The following is a 27,910-nucleotide window of genomic DNA, read 5'->3' as shown; positions in this document are numbered from 1 at the left end:
CTTAAACCAAACATTAATCACATTCTCAAATTAAATGGCTTGGAATTGACATGGTCTGATCAATCTAAATACTTAGGTTTAACGTATGACAAAAAACTCACCTTCAAGGATCACATTGAAGGAATCCAGGGAAAGTGTAATAAATATATTAAAAGTTTATATCCTTTCATAAACAGAAATTCTAAGCTCTTTCTAAAAAACAAATTATTAATTTATAAACAAATTTTCCATCCAGCCATGCTTTATGCAGTACCAATTTGGTCGAGTGGGTGTTCCACCAGAAAGAAAACGCTTCAAAGGATTCAGAATAAAATTCTGAACATGATTTTGAAGCCTCCTCCCTGGTTTAGTACAAATGAGTTAAACAGAGTCACAAATATAGAACCATTAGATGTAATATCACATAATATTAAAGGCAAATTCCGACAAAAATCGATACAATCTTCAATTGAATCGATTCGCTCTCTGTATTAATTAGTAAGTTCCATTATACATTACAGTTACAATTTATTCTACAAGAAATCACAGAATTGCGGAAGCAAATGATGTCTCAATGATAATAACCACATCATTTACATAATAGGACTGAGAAGTCACCACTTATGACTACCCTGCTTAAATCTCAACAATTAAAAAAAAACTCAAATCGTAACAGCATTGAGTGCAAATAAACGGACATGTAAAACGCAGTGTGCATTAAAATGTTTGAACAGATTTTCCGCATCACAAAGCAGTGAGTAATTAAACTAGATCGCATCGGATGTAAAAACCGGCCGGAGAACGCAATATGCCACATTCGACCAGTAGTTGTCGGTTCGCCAACGAATGACTGATATGTCGATGGTACTAGCTGATACCGGAGAATCTAATCTACTGTTCAATGGATCACGTTTAATCGGAAACAATGAACGATGGGGCGCTCGGTTTCGTTTCAGTGTGTCCAATGCAGCCAAACCTCGATTAGGTATTTGAAGGAGCCTCGCCGCTGCTGCGATCCTCCATGCGTGATAACAAATGGCGGCTGTCGATACGCGCGGCCAGCCGTTTAGTTTCAGTCCGACGGCAGAACTCAACGCGCTCTGGTCGTTGTGGGTGGCACGGTTGGCGAACGGGTCGACACTGACCTCAACCTTCCCCATCGTGACGGCGGTGACGACGGTAATTACATACTAGTTAGCTGGTGGGCCGTCCGAACGTTCGTTTTTCCGACGTCGATCGATAAAAGTGTTTTACCCGTCTCGGAAGAGTCGAAGAGGACAAAGGTTATGCGAGGATATCCGCATTAGCCAGTTCAATGGTGTTTGTTTTGCTGTGATAATTGTGTGTGGCAACTCTACTAAATGAGTGACGTGACAGATAGCGTTTCGATAATCGGTTTGAGCGGAAATTGATAAGTTTCGGCATCGATTGTTGCACCATTTTTTTTGGCGATAGCATCGTAGGTCAGTGATTCAGCAAACAGCAAAGCCTACTTAGAGTATGGAAAATTGTTGCGTCGACTCAGTAATGATTGCTCTTATCATTCAATTTACGCTTCAAGTGGCACTAGAATAGTAGTGGCGTTCCAGTTGTTGCCGATGAATAATTCAGAGCAAAAATTATACCAGTATTGTAGTGAATGTTCCGTACGCATGCAGTGCTCCGAGTCTTTTCAGGGAATCCACAGAAAACAGGACTGTGTTTGACGCAAGAACGTCGAAAATGGCTGCCAACAGCTGGGATAAGTTTTGTTTATTGTTGTGGAAAAATTGGACTATACAGAAGCGACATTACATACAAACGATATTCGAAATACTCATACCGGCGCTATGCTGCTCGATGCTGATTTTGGTTCGTGGACTTGTAGATCCGGAAATGGTCAACGAACCAACTATTTTCATCCCGCTTGAAGTCGACACGTTTCAAATTCCAAATCTGGTTATTCCTACAATCGCTTACTCTCCAAATAACACCATTCTGGGCGGTTTGGTTCAAGATGCCTACGAAAACCATATCAGAAGTACTACCACATTCAATCACGAAGGATACCCGGATGCTCGAAGTCTGGAAAGTGTGCTGCTACAGAAAAACTATTTAGTTGGAGTCGAATTCGATGATGCATTGGCGGTAAATTACGTTGCTTTGCAGCCGTCAACAAGTAGCATTTCATAGTTATAGCATTTCAGAACATAACAGCCCTTCCGGATCGGATACATTTCGCTCTTCGATATCCGGGCGAAACCCGCATAGGACGGTGGACATTTTCCAACTGGAGATCCAATCTTCTGGTTGTGCCCTTTTCGCCCGGAGCCAGAAATCGGAACCTATCGGATGGAGGATCACCGAACTATTACTTCGAAGGTTTTGTGGCTATCCAGACCGCTCTGTCCAGTGCCATTGCGGTCGCAAAGAATCCTGAGTTCAAAACGCAGCAAGTGGCGTTGAGGGTATGTGAAACATTTGTTTGGTTATAAAAAGTTATATGGTTAATGAATTTTGCGTCCCGGGCTGTCGTGAGTTTGAGTCCCGATACGGGGTCAATTGGATCGTAGTACTAGCCATGCAGTGGATTTGTGCTTTTAGAGTCGGTTGCATCTGTCATCTGTCAAATCTGAATAGTTAAATTCCCTCATAGGAATGTAATAGGATAACGCTCCCTATTTCATCATAGCTCCTATTTCCAACTCATCCTTTCATCGCATAACTTTGAATGTGAATCATATCTTTCAACGAACCTGAACAAAACTGTGAAATGTTTCAAAATGTTCATTTATGTTTTTGTGACACTTTCCCAATAAAAAATGGTTTTAAATCCATTTTAAATTTTAAAAATAAATTCATTCTCCGATTTAGGGAACATTTTTGTCTCAAGTGCTCTGGCTTTTCACTTGTTTAAACAACGTTTGAAAGATAATTTGAAGGGGAAAAGTTAGCTTTTACCCCCAAATTTATGCTAGGCGAACAAAACCATGTTCACATGGCTGAGGCCAAGGCACAGTGGTCCGAAACGGGAAATCAGCGTGACAAAATCATTTTCACTATTAAATATTAGTTTTTTGTTGTTTGTTGTCTTCACAAAAGTTGTTTGTAATCAAATGACGCTCCTTTTGATGAAAAAAACTACTAGGGTGATCCTCATTTAGATTGCAATCTGAAATCTAACTTTCCTAATTGAACTCAAAAATGATTTTGTTGTACAATAAAGTTGTAGGAAATTTTATTTTGAGCAACTTTGTTGAACTAAGCACATCTCTAGCTCTTCATTTGATAGAGTTACATCAATTTTCCCGAGTAAAAGTAGGGTGGCTCCTGAAAATTTACTTTTTTTTGTTCTAACTTTTTTGTGAAACGTTGTACGGAAAAGCTGTCTACAAAAGAGTTGTTGAACTAATCATTGCGCATAATTTTGCTCAACCAAGCTTTTTCATATGAGATACCAGTAAAAAGTTATGGTTGGTTTTTAATCAAAAACTAGTCAAGCTTCAAATATCAATATTCATTAGATGCCAGATCGATAAAAATGTATCCTATGCGGTTCCTGAAAGGTCATAATATACGTAAAAATTTGAAAGAAAATTGGAAGAGTGTTATTTTTTTTAACTTTTTTAAAACTAGCTCTAAAATACCTTCAAAAAACTCAAAAACATTGCATAACTCTTAAACGCCTTAACGTATCAACATACTTCCTTCAGCAGAATAATAGTATCAAATTAGTTCTACAAGTGTTCCATACATTGTCCTTTCGAGAAATGAGACACACAAAAACACACAGTTATGCAATGTTTATGAGTTTTTTTGAAGGTGTTTTTAAAACTAATTTCAAAAAGTAAAAAAAAACCCCTTCCAATTTTCTTTTAAATTTTTACGTATATTATGACCTTTCAGGAACCGCATAGGATACATTTTTATCGATCTGGCATCTAATGAATATTGATATTTGAAGCTTGACTAGTTTTCGATGAAAAACAATCATAACTTTTTACTGGTATCTCATATGAAAAAGCTTGGTTGAGCAAAATTGTGCGCAATGATTAGTTCAACAACTCTTTCTGTACTTTACTGTACATTATTGTACAACAAAATCATGTTTGAGTTCAATTAAGAAAGTTAGATTTCAGATTTCAATCTAAATGAGGATCACCCTAGTAACTTTTATCATGAAAAGGAGCGCCATTTGATTACAAACAACTTTTGTGAAGACATCAACTACAAAAAAAAACTAATTTTTTAAAAAAATGTATGAAAATATTTTTGTCACGCTAATTTCCCGATTCGGACCATAGTGCAGTGTGTTTTAGAGGGCTATTTTCACGCTTCAAATCTGACAATCTCTTAGAATATTAGTTTAGATTATTCTGTGAAAATTTCAGAATGATTCATTGACTCTAGCGTTTGGGAAAGTCTTTTTTCTGAAGGAAGAGTTACATAGCTGAAAACACCGTCTTTCAACTTGTTCATTGAATATCTCGCCTTCAAAAGCATGAATCAAAAAATCTATCCTGACAATGTCTTGATAATTTAATTTAGATGTGATTAGTGCATGAAAACATATAGGGCAACGGCTCCCTATTTCATCTGAGCTCCTATTTCCATCTCATCCCTTCACCTCATTACTTTGAACATGAATAATATTCTACAACCTACCTAAACCAAACTGTGAAATGTTTTAAAATGATTATAAAAGCTATTGTCACACTTTCCTATTGAAAGAAATGGTTTTAAGATCTTCGTGTATCGTTTTTTTCATTTAAAATAAACTCACTGTTGAATTTAGGACACATTTTCGTCTCAAGATTTACAGTTCGTCATGTTTCTGATTATCTACTAACCGATTCGTCTCAAAACATGATCACTTTTTCGCACAATTACACTACCATTTAATGCTGGATGACTTCATAATTAGTAATGTTCACTTGCCACTTGTTTAATTAACGATGTAAAACTTCAAAAATTACCCGACAAACAATAAAAGTCTTTAAAAATATGAGATGAAAGTTTTTCACTTAGTTCACTTGATTGCGCTTTGTTTTCATCTCATTTGGTTTCGCAAAGTTGCCAAGTTATCTCATATTGTTACAAAAAATAAATTGTTTTTCTTCTTCAAATTATTATCAAAAAGTATGTTTTTGGTATCCGTGACATTAGTTTAATCATATTATTGATATTAATATTTAAATAAAACTGTTTTGGCTTCGAATATAACCAGAAAGAGCGTGTTAAATACTAATGAAATAACCATTGTGGCAAATCTAGTAGCACTGGTTTCATTCCGCTATACGCCAACATAACGCTGTGAAGTGTGTGTGTGTTTCATCGGCTGTGCACAGAGATGCCAGGTATTTTCATAGAAAATATGTATTACTTTGCATAGAAAGTCTATATCTGTTCTATCTGTTTTCACTAATAAGATTATGTTAAAAGATAGTTTTTTAGATCTCCGTAAGTCATTGCCCTATTAATTAGATAATTCAACGAGTAAATTTTTTACCAATAATAATGTGGAAAAATCCTGGTGCATACGGTTGTATCGTTTGAGTTGTATATCTGGCAGCGGTAAGGCAGTCGGTCACCAGAATGTCTGCAAGCCATATTTTTCCAGCTGGCAGCGTTTAGTCAGCCATCTGGCAGCCATGCGAATGCGGGTGAGAGTGTAATAGTGGAATATTTTGTTTTGATGGCTGTCGCCATTGCTAATTTATAGGATGAATAAAAGATCAACGATAGGATGGATAAAAATCCATTGAGATGAAATTAGGAGCAGAGTAGTGAAAACATCATTAGCGTTTTTAGCTGTTTTATAAATATTAGTTCAATTTTCAAGAAATGTGAATCAATTTTCAACGTGGAGCAAGGCGAATGAAGCAGTAATATGAAATAGTTACAGTGATTTTAGTGGCTAAATCGGGGTTTGAAGGCGACGTCCTTACAAATGAGATGAAATAGGGAGCCCTTACCCTATGTTGTCGCGATAAAAATTAAGTGAATGTTATTTTTGTGAAGGTAAGTAGACACGGGTTCTAAACACGCGCCATTGTTTCTGCTCCAGTTTCCTGGTAACGTAACGAAGCATGAGAGAGAAATAAAATCGGCTCAGCAAGGCTGCCAAACAAGCGGTAGCTTTATTGGATGCAGACACATTTTATGCAAACTTGTAACCGAAAATATCGAAACTTTTCTGGTCACCCGGCCAATCGAAAGTCATTTTGTACATATGCGAGAGAGCATGGAGAGAAATGTAATACGCAGAGCGAGACACGTGGTTACATGCGACCTACTGGCCTCAGCCCTTAACATAATCTGCTGACGCACTGATGAGTCGAAGACGAAACGTAAATATGTGAACGTTTGAAATCTTCAAAAATTACCCGCCAAACAAAAAAATATGATATGAAAATTTGCACTTAATTCACTTGATTGCGCTTCATTTTCATCTCATGTCGTATCACAAGGTTGCCAAGTTTTCTCAAAATTTATTCTACTTGTTTAAATTACAATCAACAAATTTGTTTTTTTTTGTATCCATGACATTAGCTTAATTATATTAGTGATATTTATGTTTCAAAGACTGTTTTGGTTGTGAATGTAACTAGAAAGGGCATGTTAAATACTAATGAAATACCCATATTGGCAAATCTAGTAGCACCGGTTTCATTCTGATACATCCATTATGATATATCCAAGCATTCTGATGTATATGTGCGGGACGGGCAGATTTCCCCGCGGACGGCTGCCTAAGTCTAAGAATTAATATGGCTGGCAGACATTCTGGTGACCGACTGCCTCACCGCTGCCAGATATACAACTCAAACGATACAACTAGTATCCACTAGAAAATTTTTCCACATTGAAATCTTTGACATTTTCAGCGAAGGTGGAAAGATGAAAACGCTCGGCTAAATTAGATACAGGAGACTTTGTTTTGTCAAATTGGATTTGACAACAGTCACTGAATCAATTTTGGTAGCCGTCTGGTGGCCATGGCTGCCCAGGTAGCCAAAACGCTAGGCGGGAGGACGTGAATACAAACACAACTGACATGCTTCACATTTTCGAATATAAATAATCGTTCGTATTAGTTTATTGAAAGATGGCTTTTTTATTCAAGTGTTGCTTTACAAAATATTTATTTTGCGTTAAAAGCCGACGTTTCGAAGGAATATCCCTTCATCTTCAGGGCAACTATCAGGTTAACATACATGATTACATAGTTACAGTTTTCACATTATACAATTTCATAACAAATTGTTTACTCACAAACGACAACAAATATTTTTCGTCAAGTGGATTGAAACATTGAAAATGATCGAAAACGGGAACGGCTACTCTACACTAAAAGCACAAACGCTGTGAAAACATTAATTTAGAACGAACTGCGATTTGAAATTGTATGCTTGTTTTAACTTACACAGCCACTTCCCCCGCACATCAAACCAGATTAAACATTGAAATATTTCTCAGTCATGGCTGATAATAGAGCAAAAATCAGAAAGAGATAGATGAGCAGCAATAGATAGCGAAAATGAGGAGATGTACACGTAGAAAAAGAAAGAGACTGTTGTTAATGTGAGAGAGTACAACAAACCAGAGTATGCTGCGTTTAAATTATGTGTATCGGTTCTAAAGTTATTGGTGGAACCATCTGTGAAAATATGACACAATTCTAAAATTTGCAGTGCATTGATCCTATTATCTTGATCTAGAATCTTTGCACTGTCCAAATCAAAACTGTGTTCAGATTAAATCATATGAACCATTAACGCTGTCTTTTTATATTCATCCGCTTTGCTCTCACTCTGATCGGTGCCCGACGAGACGAATTTTTGGTACCGCTGTATCAAAGAACGGTGTCCAGACAACCGCTGTTTCAGTTGCTGTGTGGTTAAGCCAATGTATGAGCTATCGCACTCTGTACACGGAATGCGATAGATTACATTGCGCCTTAGAAACTTCCAAGTGGAATCCTTGAGCATCGAAAAAAGTGATGCGTTAGTCTTTATGCACTTAAACCCCATACGCACATTCTTGTGGTTCCTCTGAATAATCTTAGCCAGAGCTGGGGTAAGTGCATCCACATGATGAAGCGACCGGTACACCATTTTTTCACTGTCGCTTTTGTTTCGGTTGTCATCGCTCAGTTTGTTCACAAATCTATTTATGAGTCTATTGATGAGTGAACTTGGATAGTTGTTACGGATTAAATAATCACGCACTGTTTTCTTTTTCTCAGCTACAGATTTGCACGTTGACAACCGAAACACTCTCCCAATGAAACCAGTGGCCGTGTTTAGTTTTTGCGAAAGTGGATGGAAGGAGAGATAATTCAAAATTCGTCTCGACGCAGTAGGTTAGTTGATTGTGACAATTTTACTACTTTTACTGCTTCGCTTCTAGAATTGTCACGGTACATTAATACTAAAGTAGGACTAGTTTCCGACAAACTTACCAAAATAAAATAATACGGAACAAATGAGAATGAAAACATACAACATACAATGGATATAATAGATTTTTTTGCGGATTTATATACTCAGTAGAGAAAAATTTCGCATAATCCTTAGCGAATATTTTTAGGGTATTAAAAAACAATCATTTATTTATCTTCACCAGAACCAAAATTCAGGACCAGGATTCAGGAAATTCGAAATATGGAACAGGCTCAAAGTTTAGCTACAAAATTCTGGTTCCGAAATTCTAAAATTGGATATAAATTCTGGTTTTACAAACTGAATTCTGGACTTAAATTAGAAGACTGAATTCAGGAAATAAATTCTTGTCCAGAGGTCAGTTCTACAATCTAAGATTAATAACTATTTACCAAATCCGGATCTTAAATTACCATCCTGAATTTTTTTTTTTTTTCTTCAAATAAAATTTTTATTAGGCTCATTTGCTTTAGCTTAACGTGGCCGATTTTCTTGTTGTTAGGGAGAGAGAAAGGGATGCCGTATTACGGGGCGGCATACTCCCCAGTTAGTAAGGGGACATAGGGAGGGTGGGACCTACACAGTATTGAATTGAAATTTGAATACATCATTGGTTTGTGGCATACATCTTTTAGACACATTTTGCGTTCAATGAATCTTCATGTTTTTCAGCTTGTAGCAATGAAGAGATTATTCTGGATTGGGATGCTTCGTTGGTGTGTTCTGACGTTGATGTGACGTTTTTGGGTAGCTTCCAGCAACTCAGTCAGTTCAAGGCAGGTGCATGCTCCGAAGCATCGTTTACACAGGCCATACTTCCAGCAACGTAAAGAAGAGTGCGGTAGAGCTGTAGACGATAAAGAGATAGGGAGAGCACTAAATTTGAGCATTGATAGTTTTCAAGAAGTTATAGATGAGAGTCATATAAGGAAGATTTCGAGTTGCCAAGACGTCGCGGACTGGTACGAAGGGTGGTATACCTCGGGCCCGAAGGGAACCTATGAGTTGGGACCTGGCATCACAATACTCGACACATGTCCAAACAACATGTTCGATGTCATGATAACCTTCACCGCAAACGCAGACACCACTCTCAGCGAGCCCCACACGACGGAGATGCGCGCTGAACATATAATGATTAGACATGAGCCTTGACATTACACGAATAAAGTCTCGGCTCACGTCTAACCCCCGGAACCAAGCTTTCGTCGATACCTGTGGGATTATTGAGTGTAACCATCGTCCCAGAGTTCCACTATTCCATGTATTCTGCCAGCTAGCTAGAGTTTTCTGACGACAGCAACTGAAAAATTCATTGAAGTAGATTGGTCTTTCATAGATATCACCTTCTAGTGCGCCCACCTTGGCTAACGAGTCCGCCTTCTCATTGCCCCGTATGGAACAATGTGAGGGGACCCAAACCAAGGTAATCTGGTATGATTTTGCAGATAAAGCACTCAATTGTTCCCGTATTTTCCCCAGGAAATACGGTGAGTGCTTTCCAGGCTTCACTGAACGGAGAGCCTCAATGGAACTGAGACTGTCCGATACAATGAAGTAGTGATCTGTGGGCAGAGTGTCAATGATCTCAAGGGTATACTGAATTGCAGCTAGTTCTGCGACGTAAACTGAAGCTGGATCACTGAGTTTATAGGAAGCGGTGAAATTTACATTGAATATACCGAAGCCAGTGGACCCGTCTAGATATGATCCGTCAGTGTAAAACATTTTATTACAGTCGACTTCTTTAAATTTATTATTAAAAATTTTTGGGATCTCTTGAGGGCGTACAGGATCCGGGATTCCACGAATTTCTTCTTTCATGGATGTGTCGAAAAACACAGTAGAATTAGAAGTATCCACAAAATGAACACGATTGGGAACAAACGAAGAAGGATTTATATTCTGAGCCATGTAGTCAAAATACAAGGACATAAAACGGGTTTGTGAATTAAGCTCGACGAGCTTTTCAAAGTTTTCTATCACCATCGGATTCAAAATGTCGCATCGGATTAGCAGTCGATATGAGAGATCCCAGAACCTGTTTTTCAACGGTAAGACGCCCGCCAGCACTTCAAGACTCATCGTATGGGTTGATTGCATGCAACCCAAGGCAATACGTAAACAACGATACTGAATTCTTTCCAGTTTAATGAAATGAATATTCGTAGCGGAGCGGAAACAGAAACATCCATATTCCATTACTGACAATATCGTCGTTTTGTACAACCTGATCAGGTCTCCTGGGTGAGAGCCCCACCAAGTTCCGGTTATTGTACGAAGGAAATTGATTCTCTGTAGGCATTTTCGTTTCAAATACCTAATGTGACATCCCCAGGTACCTTTGGAATCGAACCAGACCCCGAGATATTTAAATGTGAAAACCTGAGCTATGGTTTCACCCCCTAGTTGAAGCTGTAATTGCGCAGGTTCTCGCTTCCTTGAAAATACAACCAGCTCAGTTTTCTCCGTAGAGAACTCGATACCCATTTGAAAAGCCCATGTCGACAAGTTGTCGAGGGTATCTTGCAATGGTCCTTGGAGATCGGCAGCTTTGGGTCCTATAATAGACACAACACTGTCGTCGGCAAGTTGTCTTAGCGTGCAAGATGTGTTGATACATTCATCAATGTTGTTCACGTAAAAATTGTATAAAAGGGGGCTTAAGCATGAGCCCTGAGGAAGACCCATGTAACTGAATCGTATTGTCGACAAATCACCATGCGCGAAATACATGTATTTCTCGGACAACAGATTATACAAAAAGTTATTCAAAATTGGTGAAAGACCTTGCTGATGCAGCTTCTCAGATAGGATGTTTATGGAAACTGAATCAAAAGCCCCCTTGATGTCTAGGAAAACTGACGCCATTTGTTCTTTACGAGCAAATGCCATTTGAATTTCGGTTGAGAGCAACGCAAGACAATCGTTCGTTCCTTTGCCCCTGCGGAACCCAAATTGTGTACCTGAAAGCAATCCATTTGTTTCGACCCAATTGTCTAGACGGAAGAGAATCATTTTCTCCAACAATTTCCGAATACAGGAAAGCATAGCAATCGGCCGATACGAATTGTGATCGGAGGCTGGTTTTCCAGGTTTTTGAATAGTAATAACTCTCACTTCTCTCCATTCGTGTGGGACAATATTACCCTCGAGGAACTTGTTGAATAAATTCAACAAGCGCCTTTTGGCAGAGTCGGGCAGATTTTTCAACAAGTTGAATTTAATTCTGTCTAACCCCGGGGCTCTATTGTTACACGACAAGAGCGCAAGTGAGAACTCTACCATCGAAAACGGTGTTTCGTTTGTATTCAATGTCGCGACGCGGGATATCTTCTGTTCCGGAACAGAATCAGGACATACTTTCTTAGCGAAATCAAATATCCAGCGGTTAGAATATTCCTCGCTTTCGTTCGCGTGATTTCGATTGCGCATGCGACGGGCCGTATTCCAAAGAGTGCTCATTGCTGTTTCTCTCGTTAATCCGTCAACAAACCTTCGCCAGTAACCGCGTTTCTTAGCTTTAATCAGACTTTTCATTTGAAATTCTAACGCCGCTAATTTCCGATAATTATCTGGAGTTCCGTTCCTTCTAAACGAGATGAAGGCTGAAGCTTTTTTCGTTTTCAGCTCTGAGCACTCTTTGTCCCACCATGGGTTGGGAGAACGCATACTAGTTTGCGCGCTAGGTACTCGTTTCGTCTGAGCTTGAATTGCGGTGTCAAGAATCAAGCCAGCCAAAAATGTATACTCTTCCTCCGGAGGAAGCTCCTGTGATGTTTCCAGTTTCTCAGACATCGAGCTCGCGTAACGTTTCCAATCAATGTTCCGTGTGAAATCGTACGAAACATTGATTGTTTCCGATGGTCTTCCACGGTTGGTGATAGAAACTATGATCGGCAAGTGATCGCTACCGTGAGGATCACAGATTACCTTCCACTTGCAATCTAACTGTAGCGAAGTCGAGCAAAGGGATAAATCCAGCGCACTTGGTTGTGCTGGTGGTCTAGGGTTCCGTGTCATTTCTCCCGTGTTCAGAATTGTCAAATTGAAGTTGTCACACAGATCTTGAATTAACGAAGAACGATTATCATCATATAAGCAGCCCCATCCTGTACCATGCGAGTTAAAGTCCCCTAAAACCAGCCGCGGTGAAGGAAGAAGTTCTATGATGTCTGCAAGCCGACGATGTCCTATCGAGACTCTGGGAGGAATGTAGATAGAAGCTATACATAGATCTTTGCCTTTAATATTAATTTGGCAAGCAACAACTTCAATTCCCGGTGTCGAGGGGAGGTTAACCGTTGTGCACTCGAAAAAAAAACACCTTTAACCACCCGAATGGGTACCCGGGTACCCATTTTTTTAAATCGCTGTAAGTTGAGCATTTTTCAACCGATTGAAGTAATTTTAGCACTGTTGGATTCAGGAACTTAAGCTCTTTGGGATTGGTACCCATAAAGATGGACATGGTGCTCCTGGTTCCCAGGAACCCGGATATCCTAAATGAGTTCCGACATCGAGGCATTTATACACGGATTTCACGTATTTTTGTAATCTTATCTAAGAATTGCTATATGAAATCAAGTGCTATGCTGAGTTGTTATGTTTATATATTTCAGGGGGCATCCGTTATGTACGTAACATAAAATTTTGAATTTTTCTACCACTCCTTTCCCCCTTTGTCGAGCATTTCTCAATCTTTTCACCATGTATTGTCACGTATTTTTGAAACCTCTCCCCCCTAAACGCGTGACGTACTTTATGTATGTTCCCTTATATACTTCACTTTCTTATCTTCAGTTTGAAAATTATTATGTACTTCAGGCCTATTGCGAGGAGCACGCAATACAATTTTTAATTCTGGCAACAAACATTTCGAAACATCACGAAGTTACTTCCCAAACAGTTTCGTTCTCATTTATATTTCCTTTTTTTCGTTCTATGAGAGTAAGTCCAGAATAGGCCAACTACCCTTTAGATGACGTCATTTTTCTACAAAAGGTTCATTTTGGTACGGCCTTTCTCAAATAGCTGGTTTGGAAAAGTTTCAAATTAGTAAATGACATTTATGGTGGAAAACACAAGTGTCGGAACATTCTACGGAAATCCGGATTAACGGGAACCAGAAGAACCTACTACAGCAATATACACGGCCATCGAAAAGTGGATAAATTTCTGAATTTACCCGTACTGAAAAAATTCAAATCGGATGGAATTTGCCTTAGTTACAAGCATTTTTATTTGTGGGTACCCGGGTACCCATTCGGGTGTTTACGTAATAAAAAAAATTTGAGCCCCCCCATTCGACCCCCCTTACTGTAAAATGAAAAGTCAAAGCATGAGAAGTTATGGTCCAACTAGTTCTTGGAATTGACCGAATTGCAGAATCTTAGTTTAAACCTAACTCAGAAATTTCTTATTTTGAAATTCGAAAAGGTACCCGGGTACCCATTCGAGTGCATAAGGGTTAATACGATAAAATGAATAGCACTTTTTAATCCCTAAAAGTACCCCTCCATAAGAGTCTTCTCGGTCCAGGCGGATTATGTTAAAATTATGGAAGTCGAGGTTGATGTTAGAAGTAAGCCAAGTTTCACTCAAGGAGAATACATCGCAATTATGAGTATGTATTAAGTGTTTGAAAGAATCAAGTTTTGGGATGATACTTCTGCAATTCCACTGAAGCACAATGATCATATCTTCGATTCTCAGTGGTAAATTATCCATCAAAAGATACGATCGCTGCAAGGAGGGGCCATTGTTCAGTCAACTGTTTTAAAAATGTCCTTACTGTTGGCAGTAGAGCAGTTAGGAAGCTTTTCAGAGGATCAGTAATATTGAAGGCTGTTAATATCCAGTCCACGATATCAGAAAATTTCAATAATCCAGCGTTTGTTGGATTTTCTGGTTGTGCTTTGGGGTCATTCGGGGTTTTTGATGCCCCAGGAAGTGCTGGGTACTCCTTATCATCCCTAAGTTTTTTGAACCCAGGAGGTGTTTGCTTCGGTTTTGAGTCAGCACTTTTTGTTTCCGTTTGGTTCTTTTGTGACGAAGAGGACAGTCTGAGGCCTTTACGAGGAAGCTTGGGAGAAGCCAGATTTTGTCTTTTCCTGCTTCCTTCAACCTGTGTGTAGGAAGGTCCTTCGCCTGGGTCGTCAGAGGTATCCTCTTCAACTGGCAAGATTGCAAACGGGTTCTCAGGGGTCGATGGAGTGGTTCTTTTTAAGATTTCCGCATAAGAACGTTTGGAACGTTCTTTCACGGATCGCTTCAATTTCTCCGCACGCTGTATGTACGTAGGGCACACCGAGAGATCATGAGGATTCTCCCCGCAGTAGCAACACTTTTCCACTGCTCTTCTGCAGAGATCGTCCTCATGGGCCTCTCCGCATTTGCCGCATCGCAGTTTGTTGCAACAATAGGTTGCCGTATGACCTAGCTGTTTGCAGCTTGTACAATGCATTACCCGCGGTACATACAGCCGAACAGGTAGACGAACTCCACTCACTACCAAATAATTTGGAAGTGCAGATCCGGCAAAAGTCACGCGAAATGAGTCCGATTGGTAAAATTTACCATCTATCGATTTGGAGTGCAATAGCTTGCACTCCAAAATTTTCACTGGTTGAAGGTCGGGGTTTTTGAAACGGCCTACCCCGTCCTTCATCAGATCTTCGATTGTCAGACTTTCGTCACGGACCACACCGTCGATCTCCACCACATGAGACGGGACGTACACGCGGTACTCCTTCGTGAACAACTCGTTGGTAGCAATCCCGTTTGCTTGCTTCAGGTCGGACACAACAACGCGTAACTTGTTTGGCGAAACCTTATCTATTGTTTTTATTGCCGAGTAATGTTTTTCCAGGTCCCGAGCAATATTTAAAACTCTGAGAGACTTTAATTTGGGCCGGAAGTATACCACCCACGGACCCCCCGAGCCATCGTCTTGGTAAACTTTTTGGCGAGCAGGCAATATCTTAGAGGGAAATGGAGGCATCGGAGAGGGAGATGGCATCGGAGAGGGAGATGGTATCGGAGGGGGAGATGGTATCGGAGGGGGAGATGGTATCGGAGGGGTAGATGGCATCTCGGAAGCAAACTCAGCCTCTAAATGTTCTTCGTTCATTCGTTCAGCTTCGCCCTCCTCCGAGACACCCCCACTGTCATCAATATTCATATTTAAAGTGCGGGAGTAAAGAAGTCTCCCGCACTTGAAATGAGAAAGAAAGAAATAAAATGAAAAGAAAATGTATGGATAGTAAAAGTTGAAAGAAAAAGTTTGAGAAAATACTTAACAGTATGTCACGGTAAGCTGTTAGGTGAGTTGCTCCTTCACTCCTTCGTTGTGCTTCAGCGTGACCTTGACTCAGGATTTAGCTGCTGCGATGCGGGTAGCAAACAATAGAAATAACTGCTGCCCGAGGATAGCACAATAGCGTCTACTGTCGATACCGATACAAAACCGGTGCACAGACAGAACTCACTTGCGGGGATGCTACTTTTTATCACTTTTATTTAATGCCTATACTACAGCCTCTGCTGTGATAGGCACCTTCGTCTTACCGATGTCGATTGTTAAAAAACGCGTGTGCTCACTTCGAACATTCGGTTACGAATGATCCTGAATTTTGTTTCGTTTTGTGTTTTGAATTCTGAAGTTGAAATTCTAAATCGAATTCCGAAAACAGATTGAGGAGCTAAACTCATTTCCAAAACGTCCTTACAAATGAGATGAAATAGGGAACCAATATCTTACCACGATTTTGCGCTGATAATGAAACTTGCAATAATAAGTAGACGCTTCTATTTGGAATGATATGATCTAAACAAGCCATTGAACTTGATATCGATATCTCATTTTCTAGTAGATGATAAGAATGAAGTGATCAAATATTTACTAAGGTGTTTTAAGATTATTTCTACAGCTTCGCTCTTAAGATTCTCCTAGAGTCAACTTTGAATCGGTGAATTGTTCATTTCGCTTCGTCATCCACTCCTAAAATTTATTTTCGATAAATCATTAGAAAACAATTGCTGAAGTTTAACTCTTATTTTCGCATGATATATTTTTTTCGTGAATCTCACTGATGGAAGGTAATAAGAATAATAAGAAACGACACAGAGTGGATAAATGTAGATTAACTAAATTGCAATAATATAACGTTGTATACTGCAGAATCAGAATAAGAGATATTATCTTTCCTCATAAGCCAAGAGCTTCTTTTCTTAAACCAAACAATAATCACATTCTCAAATTGAATGGCTTGGAATTGACATGGTCTGATCAAGCTAAATACTTAGGTTTAACGTATGACAAAAAACTCACTTTCAAGGATCACATTGAAGGAATCCAGGCAAAGTGTAATAAATATATTAAATGTTTATATCCTCTTATAAACAGAAATTCTAAGCTCTGTCTAAAAAACAAATTGTTAATTTATAAACAAATTTTCAGACCAGCCATGCTTTATGCAGTACCAATTTGGTCAAGTTGTTGTTCCACGAGGAAGAAAACGCTTCAAAGGATTCAGAATAAAATTCTGAAAATGATTTTGAAGCGTCCTCCCTGGTTTAGTACAAATGAGTTACACAGACTCACAAATATAGAACCATTAGATGTAATGTCACATAATATTATAAGCAAAATCCGACAAAAATCGATGCAATCTTCAATTGAATCGATTCGCTCTCTGTATTAGTATATAAGTTCCTTTTCCCCATTACACAATACAAGTAGGTTTAGAATTTTCCCTACACAAAAAATCTCAGAATTGCGGAAGCAAATAATATCCTCATGGTAATAACCAAATCATATATATAATAGGGCTGAAAAGTCACCACTTGTGGCTGAACACCCAATTTAAATCTTAATAATTTAATTTTAACTCATATTCCAATAAATAGTTATTTAATAAAAAAGAATAAGAGATATACTGTAACTCGTTCTAAGTACACTTTCATTCAACCTCACTAAGACTGGATCACGAGGTAATGTTTTGCGAATCGAATTTTCAGACCGATTTAGTAGGAAACGACGCAGGTCCGTTTAAAAAATTATGTTGAACCAGAACTCGTTATATATTACATATCACCGTAGTAAGTGTACTGAATTTAGCGAAGAACAGTTCGAAATCATTTCCCAAAGCAAATTATGCATTATTGTAGAACAACCTGAAAAGCATAGGTGCCAGATTATTGCCTTGTGGAACATATTCGGTAAGATATGAGCTTATCCAGGTGGAAAATATACGTCAAAAGCAGTTTCTAGACCCGTGTAAACGATATCCATCTGTGATTTAGATTCCATGTTGGCCAAGCCCCCGACCCAGGATTTTTATTTCGGGAGGGGCCCTCAGATAATGAAAACCATGTTACTGAAAAATGTTTATGTGCCTAATTCTCGGTTCGCCTTTTGTATCTTCTTTTTCATGGATGCGTATGAGCAGATTCTAAAGCACATACCAATTTATATGAATTTCTGAACTCGCATACACAATAAATAAGTGAAGTAAACAGTCATATATTTTGGATGGGGCTTTGAAGGATTGAAGCGAAATGGGCTATATTTATTCATTTATTTGTTTATTGTAAAACACGCTAAGACACGCTAAATTCAGTACACTGAATGATAATTTCGAATACTAAGTAAGAAGTTGGTCTTTGTTTTATTAAGTGAAAGATTGAAGATTGAAGTTGTTGTGCCGTTTAATTCTACTATGTCACGTCATTACACTCTGAAAAAGTCACTATTTTGAAAATAGTCATTATTTTCACAGTCATAATACATTATAAATCTGTATTATAACTTTAAATACACTTTTGTGGAAATAGTGACTGTGAAAATAGTGACTATTTTAGAGTGCAATGACGTGACAGAGTAGAATTTAACGGTACAACAACAGTACTATTAGTGAGTAAATATCCGTAAAATGCTTGCATCCTCATCACGAATCCAAGGCAGCGAGAAGCTTTAGCAACAATGTACTATATAGAATGAGAAGTCCCGGGCCTAACAAAGTAAAAGTCGATTTTTTACCGTGAAAACTTTTTTTCACACGTCAATTTGGTACCCCATAAAAAAAATTTGTCAAGGCTTTTAAAATAGGCTTCCGTTTCTGCAATGACCTCAGCATTCGAAGAAAATTTCTTTCCCTGGAGAAACCTTTCTAGTTTGGAAACAGATAATAGTCGCTGGGGGCCAGGTCTGGAGAATACGGGGATGGTGCAGCAATCCGTACCGCTAATCATTCAATTTCACCGTTGCTCTTATGCAATAATGCGCTGCTTGATGGAAACAAGAACTCGTCTGACAGGATTAGCTGTTATTCAAACACTAGTGGATAGATTGTCATAAAATTTGGTATTGAACCATCTAGAGGCTTGTTCTCACAAAAATATACAAGGTTCGAGACTATTCACATAATTTCTGTGAGAGGCCCGGAACTTTTCATTCCATGTAGTAGTTGGTGTGTTGCTTGAATATTAACTGTTCGTTAAGCCAAACGCCAGGATCTTTGATATACGTCGATCTGCCAATCATGAATCCCTCAATTCGAATACTATATTTTCAAGGCACTTTTTTTCTCGTAAACGTAATGATCGAGCATTTGTCTGGCCATGTGATTCAATTTGCACTAATCCGCAAAGATACGCTTTGATCGCTGAAGGAGTGTCGCATCTTTTGAACTGCGAATAAAAAATTTACGTCATTAAAGTACAGGGCCAAATCAAAGGGCCGAGATGGCTCCCCTGCGGAATTCCAGATGTTGCAAAAAAATTCTTCCGAAACACAATCGTCAATTTTAACCACAAGATGGCGATTCCTGAGATATGATTGCATCCATCGAAAGACGTTTGTACCAAAATCAAATCGATACAATCCGTCTGAAAACCATTTGACACGACGTTGGTCACGCAAAATGTAGAGGATAAGAGATTGGTGGCTGTGGAACGCTTAGGCATGGGGAACATGTGTTGTAAATCATCGATATACCCCAAGTAGCAATGCGCAACTAGTTCTGATACGACTAAGCCCAAACTATGTTGCAACAAGAGCACGAACATGTGTTTTATGGTATACTGGTTAAAACAAGGTGACGGTAGTATTTCTTTATAAAATGAACATTGAACTAACTATCATTTGTAAGTTATCGTTACTTGTTTCTAACATATTTTCTATCACAGCTATGGTTTTAGCTACTAGTTGAAAAAAGGTTGCGAAACCATTAAAAACACGTAAGATTCAGATAGCTATCGATAGGTTTTTCCAACGTAATTCCAACCACTATGGAGTCGCAGGAAGTGTATGAAACATTAATAAAACCAGGATATTACTTTTTTCAAAACTACTTTTTGGGGAAAATAATGAAAGGCAGAATAGTCATTTTTATTCTATGCACTATCATAAACTCGAAGAGGACAATATATGGATTAAACATCGATTGTTATATTACAATATATGAATTTGAAATAATGAGAAATCACTTTACTAGGATTAATTTTGAGCAATCTGAACAAAAAATTCTTCCGTTGTTTATTGTTCATACCTTCATAAACAAATTTATATTGAAGGCGCATAAAAACAGTAAATTAAAATTGAATTCCGTTCGACAGTTTTAAAATCGTTGTGAAATTTTTACCTTGTATCAAATTTGTGATTTCAAGTACTTAACTAACTTTTTATTGTTGATATAAAAGTTCTCTGGATCCATTCATTGTTTATAATGTCGATGGTGACTAAGTTATTTTCAAGTTATGGAATGATAAGTTATTTCAGTATGGCATAACAACGTAACGACAACTTATTTTTAACCGACTTAACAACTAGTAGAAACTGCGCTTTTTGTGTCACGCAAGTGGTTAGATATTAGTAAAAATAACTTAAATTTCTGGTTGCAAACTAGTCAGAAATAAGCTAGCGTAACAAAATTTGTTACTTGGGACTGCTCGCAACGGTTGAAAATTGGAGTTGGTATCACTTTTTCGAACACCTTGGAGATAGCGCTTATACAAGTAATGTTTGTCACGCTTCCTGTAGACCGGAAACATAAATGAATAGGAATACTCCCGTAGCTAGTGACATACTAAGTAAACGGCATAGGGGGGCGATTAATCCGGTTGAGCATTTCTTCAAGATAAGATGAAATGCCGTCTGGACCTGAAGAAAATGAATGGAAAATATTCTAAGTGATCGTTTTTCTTTATAGCCCAAAGATTGCTATCAAATTTTTGAGTTCGGTTGTCGGTTCCGGAATTGCAGAGTGCTGTTTGTTAAAACCATCAGTTTCAAGAATCTTTTCTATAAGTGACGATCTAGAAAGAAACAAATACTTTAAAACTATTCAGAAAACCATTACTTTGCAAATTTGGTTAGTTATTGGCCGAATAAATTTACTTTGACTTTACCTGTTCCAGAAGCACCAGAAAAAGAGGCCTATTTGAAAGTTTCAAATCATAATAAGAAGTAACTATGCAACAGGAACAGAAAAATCATCAAAACTGTTTCAATTTCAAGGTCTTGTTAGAGGTTTTAATACAAACTTTGCTTCACCAGTTTCCGGTTTTAGGTTCCGGATATAGCGGAACTTGAGGTGATTAGGCCGATTTTCACAAATGTAGAATGGATTCAAATGAAAGGTTTCAACCGAATCCGGCATCTGGTTTCAAAAATACAGACCTTCAAGTGATCCAAATCTCAAACAATTATAAACATTTATATTTCCTCAATATCACTCAAAATTACATTTCAGCGCATTCCCTATCCTCCCTACTACGAAGACAAACTGCTTCCGGCAATGGAACAACTGCTGCCGCTGATCATCCTCATTTCGTTTTTCTACACGTGTATCAACACAGTAAAGTACATCACAATCGAAAAAGAACGCCAACTGAAGGAATCCATGAAGATTATGGGTCTGTCGAATTGGCTTCACTGGACCGCTTGGTTTGTGCGGTGTTTGGTTCTTCTGTTGATAACCATCTCGTTGGTTACTGCCCTGATGACGGTTAGTTTTGTTTGATTTGCGAACATTGACTTGATTTTCTAAACCGTATCATTTACAGGTCAACCTTACGACCAACACAGACTTGTCCGTTCTGGAATACAGCAATTGGATAGTTTTGTGGATATTTCTGTTGGCTTTTGCGATAACAACCATCTGTTTCTGTTTCATGATGAGTGTATTCTTCAACACAGGTTAAACTCAAGTTCATGTCATTAGTAAAGTCTAAACTAACCAAGCTTCAACTCCCAATTGCAGCCAACACAGCAGCCGGGATCGCTGGTCTCATGTGGTTTCTGCTGATGATGCCGTTCAATATCACCGTACAGGAATATGATGAAATGGGAACCGGATCGAAGATAGCTCTCTGTTTACTGTCCAATACGGCAATGTCGATGGGAGTGTTGAACATTGTTCGACTGGAAGGAAATCAAGCAGGACTCCAATGGGAAAATCTTTTTCAACCAAGTACGATGAACGACGGATTGAGCGTGGGTGTTGTTATCATCATGCTGCTGGTGGATGCACTGATTTATCTTGCGATAGCTTTGTACTTTGAGCAAATTATGCCAGGGGAATTCGGTGTAACGAGGCCATGGAGTTTTCTGTTTTCAAGAGAGTTTTGGGTACGCAACAAAGTGAGTGATGTGTATCAAAATGGTGTTAGCAAATCTATTGAATCGGACTACATCGAACCGGATCCACCGATGAAACATGCCGGGATCCGAATAAAGCATCTTCGAAAAGTTTACGATCGAAAAGTGGCCGTAGAAGGGTTGGATTTGAATCTGTACGAAGATCAGATCACCGTTTTGTTGGGACACAATGGTGCCGGAAAGACAACTACGATGTCGATGTTGACGGGAATGTTTTCACCGAGTTCCGGAACAGCATTCGTTAACGATCATGACATTCGAACGGATATAGAAGGAGTTCGTCGATCGCTCGGGCTTTGTCCACAGCATAATGTTCTGTTCAATGAATTGACAGTAGCAGAGCACATCCGGTTTTTTGCTAAACTTAAAGGTCTGGTTGAAGATCAAGTGTCTGCGGAGATAGACAAATATGTTAACTTACTGGAGCTGACCGATAAAAGAAACGCCCAGTCGCACACCCTTTCGGGTGGCATGAAAAGGAAACTGGCGGTTGGAGTTGCTCTCTGTGGAGGATCCAGTGTGGTGTTGTTAGATGAGCCTAGCTCAGGAATGGATCCATCCGCTCGGAGATCCCTGTGGGAATTGTTACAGAAAGAAAAGGCTGGAAGAACAGTACTACTTTCCACGCATTTTATGGATGAAGCAGATGTTTTAGGCGATAGAATTGCCATAATGGCTGATGGATCTCTGAGAGCAGTTGGGTCACCATTTTTTCTGAAGAAAGCATTCGGCGCCGGTTATCGATTGGTTTGTGTGAAAGATGCCAACTGTGATAAGGATCGACTGTTGGGTGTACTGCGACGATATATGCCTGATGTTGCACTGGAAACTGATATCGGAACCGAGATGTCGGTTGTTTTGCGTGAGGAATACATTGCACAATTTCAATCCATGTTGGAGGATTTGGAAAATGATATGGAATCTTGTGGTGTATCAAGCTATGGGATCTCTCTCACGACAATGGAAGAAGTCTTTTTGAGGTAGGTGAACATTTTATAAGCTTTATTTAACGTCAAGATCTAGGTCCACGTCCACGTCCACGTCCACGTCCACGTCCACGTCCACGTCCACGTCCACGTCCACGTCCACGTCCACGTCCACGTCCACGTCCACGTCCACGTCCACGTCCACGTCCACGTCCACGTCCACGTCCACGTCCACGTCCACGTCCACGTCCACGTCCACGTCCACGTCCACGTCCACGTCCACGTCCACGTCCACGTCCACGTCCACGTCCACGTCCACGTCCACGTCCACGTCCACGTCCACGTCCACGTCCACGTCCACGTCCACGTCCACGTCCACGTCCACGTCCACGTCCACGTCCACGTCCACGTCCACGTCCACGTCCACGTCCACGTCCACGTCCACGTCCACGTCCACGTCCACGTCCACGTCCACGTCCACGTCCACGTCCACGTCCACGTCCACGTCCACGTCCACGTCCACGTCCACGTCCACGTCCACGTCCACGTCCACGTCCACGTCCACGTCCACGTCCACGTCCACGTCCACGTCCACGTCCACGTCCACGTCCACGTCCACGTCCACGTCCACGTTCAAATCCAACTCCACGTCTACGTCCGAGTACAATTTAATGTTTTGAATCACTATAACTTCCAATCATTTCAGATCGGCAAGAAAATTCCACTCCAAGAATGGAGCAACCCAAGATTTTTCCATTAACGCATCTTCCGGTGAATGTAAGTTTATACTGGTTCCTCCTTCCACTATCATTAAACAAATTCACAATGTTTCAGATACTCTTGAAAATCTTCAACTGCTACGGGGAGTCAACCTTCTTCTCAGCCAGACCAAGGCGCAGTTTATGAAAAAACTGCTGGTAACCATGCGTAGTCTCATCACACTATCCATGCAGATCCTGATCCCGGTGGTGTTCGTCCTAATGACCTACATAATAATTCTAAATTCAACTGCCGGACGGGACCTGCCACCACTGGAAATCGCACTAGACTCATACACAGCATCTGTCACCGTGTTGGAGCACACTACAGCAAACAGCCTGATAGTTCAAGCTTACCAGAACCAGCTCAACAAACATGGCCCCGAGCATCAGTTGCTAACCACCAGTGAAGATATGAACAGCTTCATTCTCCAAAAGTCACATGAATCGATTTCGACGGTAAACACCCGGTACTGGGTTGCCGCCAGTATCACCGAAACCAATTCCACGGCCTGGTTCAACAACAAAGCATATCACAGTGCGCCTCTAGCCATCAATCTTCTGTACAACGCATTCCTTCAGTCGTTTTGTGAAAACTGTGAGATTCGTGTTACCAACAAACCGCTTCCGTATCAGTTGGACACGCGTTTCGAACAGTTGAATACCGGTGCGAACTCTGGCTTTCAGCTGGCCTTCAATACGGGTTTCGCCATGGCCTTCGTAGCAGCACTATTCATAATGTTCTACATTCGTGAAAGGACCACCCGTGCCAAATTGCTTCAGTTCGTCAGTGGCGTAAATGTTTGTTTATTCTGGGCTGTGTCCTTCATTTGGGATTATCTGGTGTTTGTCGTAGTCAGTTTGTTTTATCTGGCAACTGTAGCAGCAATCCAGCAGGATGGTTGGTCTACGTTTCAACAGTTGGTGAAGGTCTTCCTAGTGCTACTGTTGTTCGGGTTCGCTGTGATTCCGACGACCTATCTATTTTCCTATCTATTTGACGTACCGGCGACGGGATTCGTGAAGATGATGCTACTGAATGTACTGTCCGGAACGGTGTTTTTCACTGCTGTGACCCTACTGAAGTTCGACGGAATTGACTTGATGGATGTCGCGTATACGCTGGAGTGGGTGTTTATGTTTTTCCCGAACTTTGTGCTGAGTCATGCTTTGAACAATTTAAATCGAGTTGCTAGTACCGAGGCAATCTGCGATCGAATGTGCGCATTGATACCGTTTTGTACGAAGCAGCTAATGTGTTCGCTTCGGGAGGAGTGTTGCCAGCAAGAGATATTCATTTTCGGAACGGACGGAATCAATAGAAATTTGCTTTTTTTTGCTGGAATTGGAATTGGAGCTTTTGGCTTTATAATGCTAATTGAGTATAGAGTGTTCAACCATTTCATCAACTGGCGAATAAGGACACCAAAGGAATACACCGAAGCGGAAGATGACATTGATTCAGATGTGCTAGCTGAGAAGATAAAGATCTCTAGTATGGCACAAGCAGAAGTGAATAGTTACAATTTGGTTCTGAAGGATGTTTCAAAGTACTACCGGAAATTTTTGGCGGTTGACAAACTTTCAGTAGGAATACGCCATTCGGAGTGTTTCGGTCTGCTAGGTATCAATGGAGCAGGGAAGACTTCCACCTTCAAGATGATGACGGGCGATGAAAACATTTCCTCGGGTCAGGCATGGGTTAGCGGGATCAGTTTACTAACCGAAATGGATCGTGTCCATCAGCAGATTGGCTATTGCCCGCAATTCGATGCACTGCTGGACGATCTTACCGGACGAGAAACGTTGAAGATCTTTGCTATGCTGCGTGGTGTACAAAGTGTAGAATTGAACAGCGTATCGATAACGCTGGCTGAAGAGTTGAATTTTCTAAAACACATCGACAAAAGGACGAAGGCCTACAGTGGAGGCAACAAACGTAAGCTAAGTACGGCGTTAGCTCTGATAGGGAATCCAACGGTTGTGTATTTGGATGAACCCACGACGGGGATGGATCCTGGGGCCAAACGACAGCTGTGGAATGTAATCTGTAAGGTCCGAGAAGCGGGAAAGGCAATCGTTTTGACTTCGCACAGCATGGAAGAATGCGAAGCACTGTGTTCGCGGTTGGCCATTATGGTGAACGGGAAGTTCAAATGCATGGGATCTACGCAGCATTTGAAGAACAAATTTTCGAAAGGATTCTTACTGACAACCAAAGTTAGAAGAAGTGCTTCCGATGAACTACAACGGGTAGTGAAGGATTTGAAACTGTTCGTAGAGCAACAATTCGCTGGAGCAGTATTGAAGCAAGTGTTACCTGTCGGATTGTTTAGGTTCGGAAATAATTAACAAATGTTTGTTTTCTAGGGAGGAATACCAAGACTCTCTTAGTTTTCACATACCTCAAACGGACCTTCGGTGGTCCGGGATGTTCGGTTTGATGGAATCTAACCGGGAGCGATTGCAAATCGAAGACTACGCACTTGGACAGACCTCGCTGGAACAAGTATTTCTCTACTTTACTAAATACCAACGAAGTAGTGAATAAATTGTAGTTGTTGGATTTAAAAATGACGCATTATTTTATATCACAGCCATCCAGAAATATTTCTTTGATGCAGGTAATTCGAAGCTACAAAACGACAAACAAAAAACTCTATTTGAAATAATCCTGAGCTGAAACGAGAACAACATTTGTCGTCCAGAATTTCATGTAGGTTGATTATTGAACTACAGCAGTGCACCGTTCCTCATGCCCGATTGGATGCCAAATTCCCGTTATTCAATGGGCAGTCATTTTAAAACTTTGCCATTCAACTGCCAACTGCCGAAAATGGTCACGGGCGGTTTACCGGTACACCCCCGTCGAACGACATGAATTCCAGTTTGCTGCTACATTCAGATTCACTCAACGGCAGAAAAATTGAGTTTATGTGCCTCGAAAGTGGGTGTCAGTAAGCACACTTGAACTTGTTCGCTTAGAAAATGTGCTAACCTTCAATCCACAGTCTGTCGAAGTTTTTAGCCCTACAGAAATTAAACTAGTTTGCATATTGTGTATGTGTCCTCTACGAATTGTGCATAAATATTGAATTTTAATATTTCAGATTCCAACTAACGTACATTTCCTAATGATGCGCATTTTCAGCAGTTGCAAAAACTGTGACAATTATGAAAAGATAATTGTTAGTGTATTCGAGTGTGTGAAAACAGCATTTCAAAAAAAATCCTATTCAGACAAAAACAAAAACAAACAATTGATGCTTTGCATTTGGTTAATGAAAATTAAATTTTAGTACAGGGTGATTTTTTAAGAGCTTGAGAACTTTTTTAAACAATAAAACGCATAAAATTTGCAAAATCTCATCGGTTCTTTATTTTAAACGTTAGATTGGTACATGACATTTACTTTTTGAAGATAATTTCATTTAAATGTTGACCGCGGCTGCGTCTTAGGTGGTCCATTCGGAAAATCCGCTTTTTTATCGACAAATTTTGTTCAGCGATGAGGCTCATTTCTGGTTGAATGGCTACGTAAATAAGCAAAATTGCCGCATTTGGAGTGAAGAGCAACCAGAAGCCGTTAAAGAACTGCCCATGCATCCCGAAAAATGCACTGTTTGGTGTGGTTTGTACGCTGGTGGAATCATTGGACCGTATTTTTTCAAAGATGCTGTTGGACGCAACGTTACAGTGAATGGCGATCGCTATCGTTCGATGCTAACAAACTTTTTGTTGCCAAAAATGGAAGAACTGAACTTGGTTGACATGTGGTTTCAACAAGATGGCGCTACATGCCACACAGCTCGCGATTCTATGGCCATTTTGAGGGAAAACTTCGGAGAACAATTCATCTCAAGAAATGGACCGGTAAGTTGGCCACCAAGATCATGCGATTTGACGCCTTTAGACTATTTTTTGTGGGGCTACGTCAAGTCTAAAGTCTACAGAAATAAACCAGTAACTATTCCAGCTTTGGAAGACAACATTTCCGAAGAAATTCGGGCTATTCCGGCCGAAATGCTCGAAAAAGTTGCCCAAAATTGGACTTTCCGAATGGACCACCTAAGACGCAGCCGCGGTCAACATTTAAATGAAATTATCTTCAAAAAGTAAATGTCATGTACCAATCTAACGTTTAAAATAAAGAACCGATGA

General features: G+C 39.9%; 2 protein-coding genes across 5 annotated transcripts in view; one reads left to right on the top strand and one right to left on the bottom strand.

Moving 5' to 3' along the window:
- LOC131439010 (uncharacterized) overlaps positions 1–27,910 on the bottom strand; it is an 803,522-nt gene that overhangs the window by 337,338 nt on the left and 438,274 nt on the right. The gene's annotated exons all lie outside the window — the stretch shown is intronic.
- LOC131439011 (phospholipid-transporting ATPase ABCA3-like) lies at positions 886–26,308 on the top strand. The gene is made up of 8 exons (XM_058609485.1): positions 886–2,106; positions 2,166–2,426; positions 21,158–21,412; positions 21,471–21,603; positions 21,668–23,045; positions 23,698–23,768; positions 23,826–26,058; positions 26,120–26,308. Exons 1-8 carry the CDS (start codon positions 1,702–1,704, stop codon positions 26,298–26,300), a joined length of 4,917 nt encoding a protein of 1,638 aa, XP_058465468.1. The 5' UTR covers positions 886–1,701; the 3' UTR covers positions 26,301–26,308.

This window comes from Malaya genurostris, chromosome 3 (assembly GCF_030247185.1).
Source record: "Malaya genurostris strain Urasoe2022 chromosome 3, Malgen_1.1, whole genome shotgun sequence".
NCBI classification, from domain to species: Eukaryota; Metazoa; Arthropoda; class Insecta; order Diptera; family Culicidae; genus Malaya; species Malaya genurostris.
The sequence above is the reverse complement of the archived record's forward strand: the minus strand, read 5'-3'. Positions and strand labels throughout refer to the sequence as shown.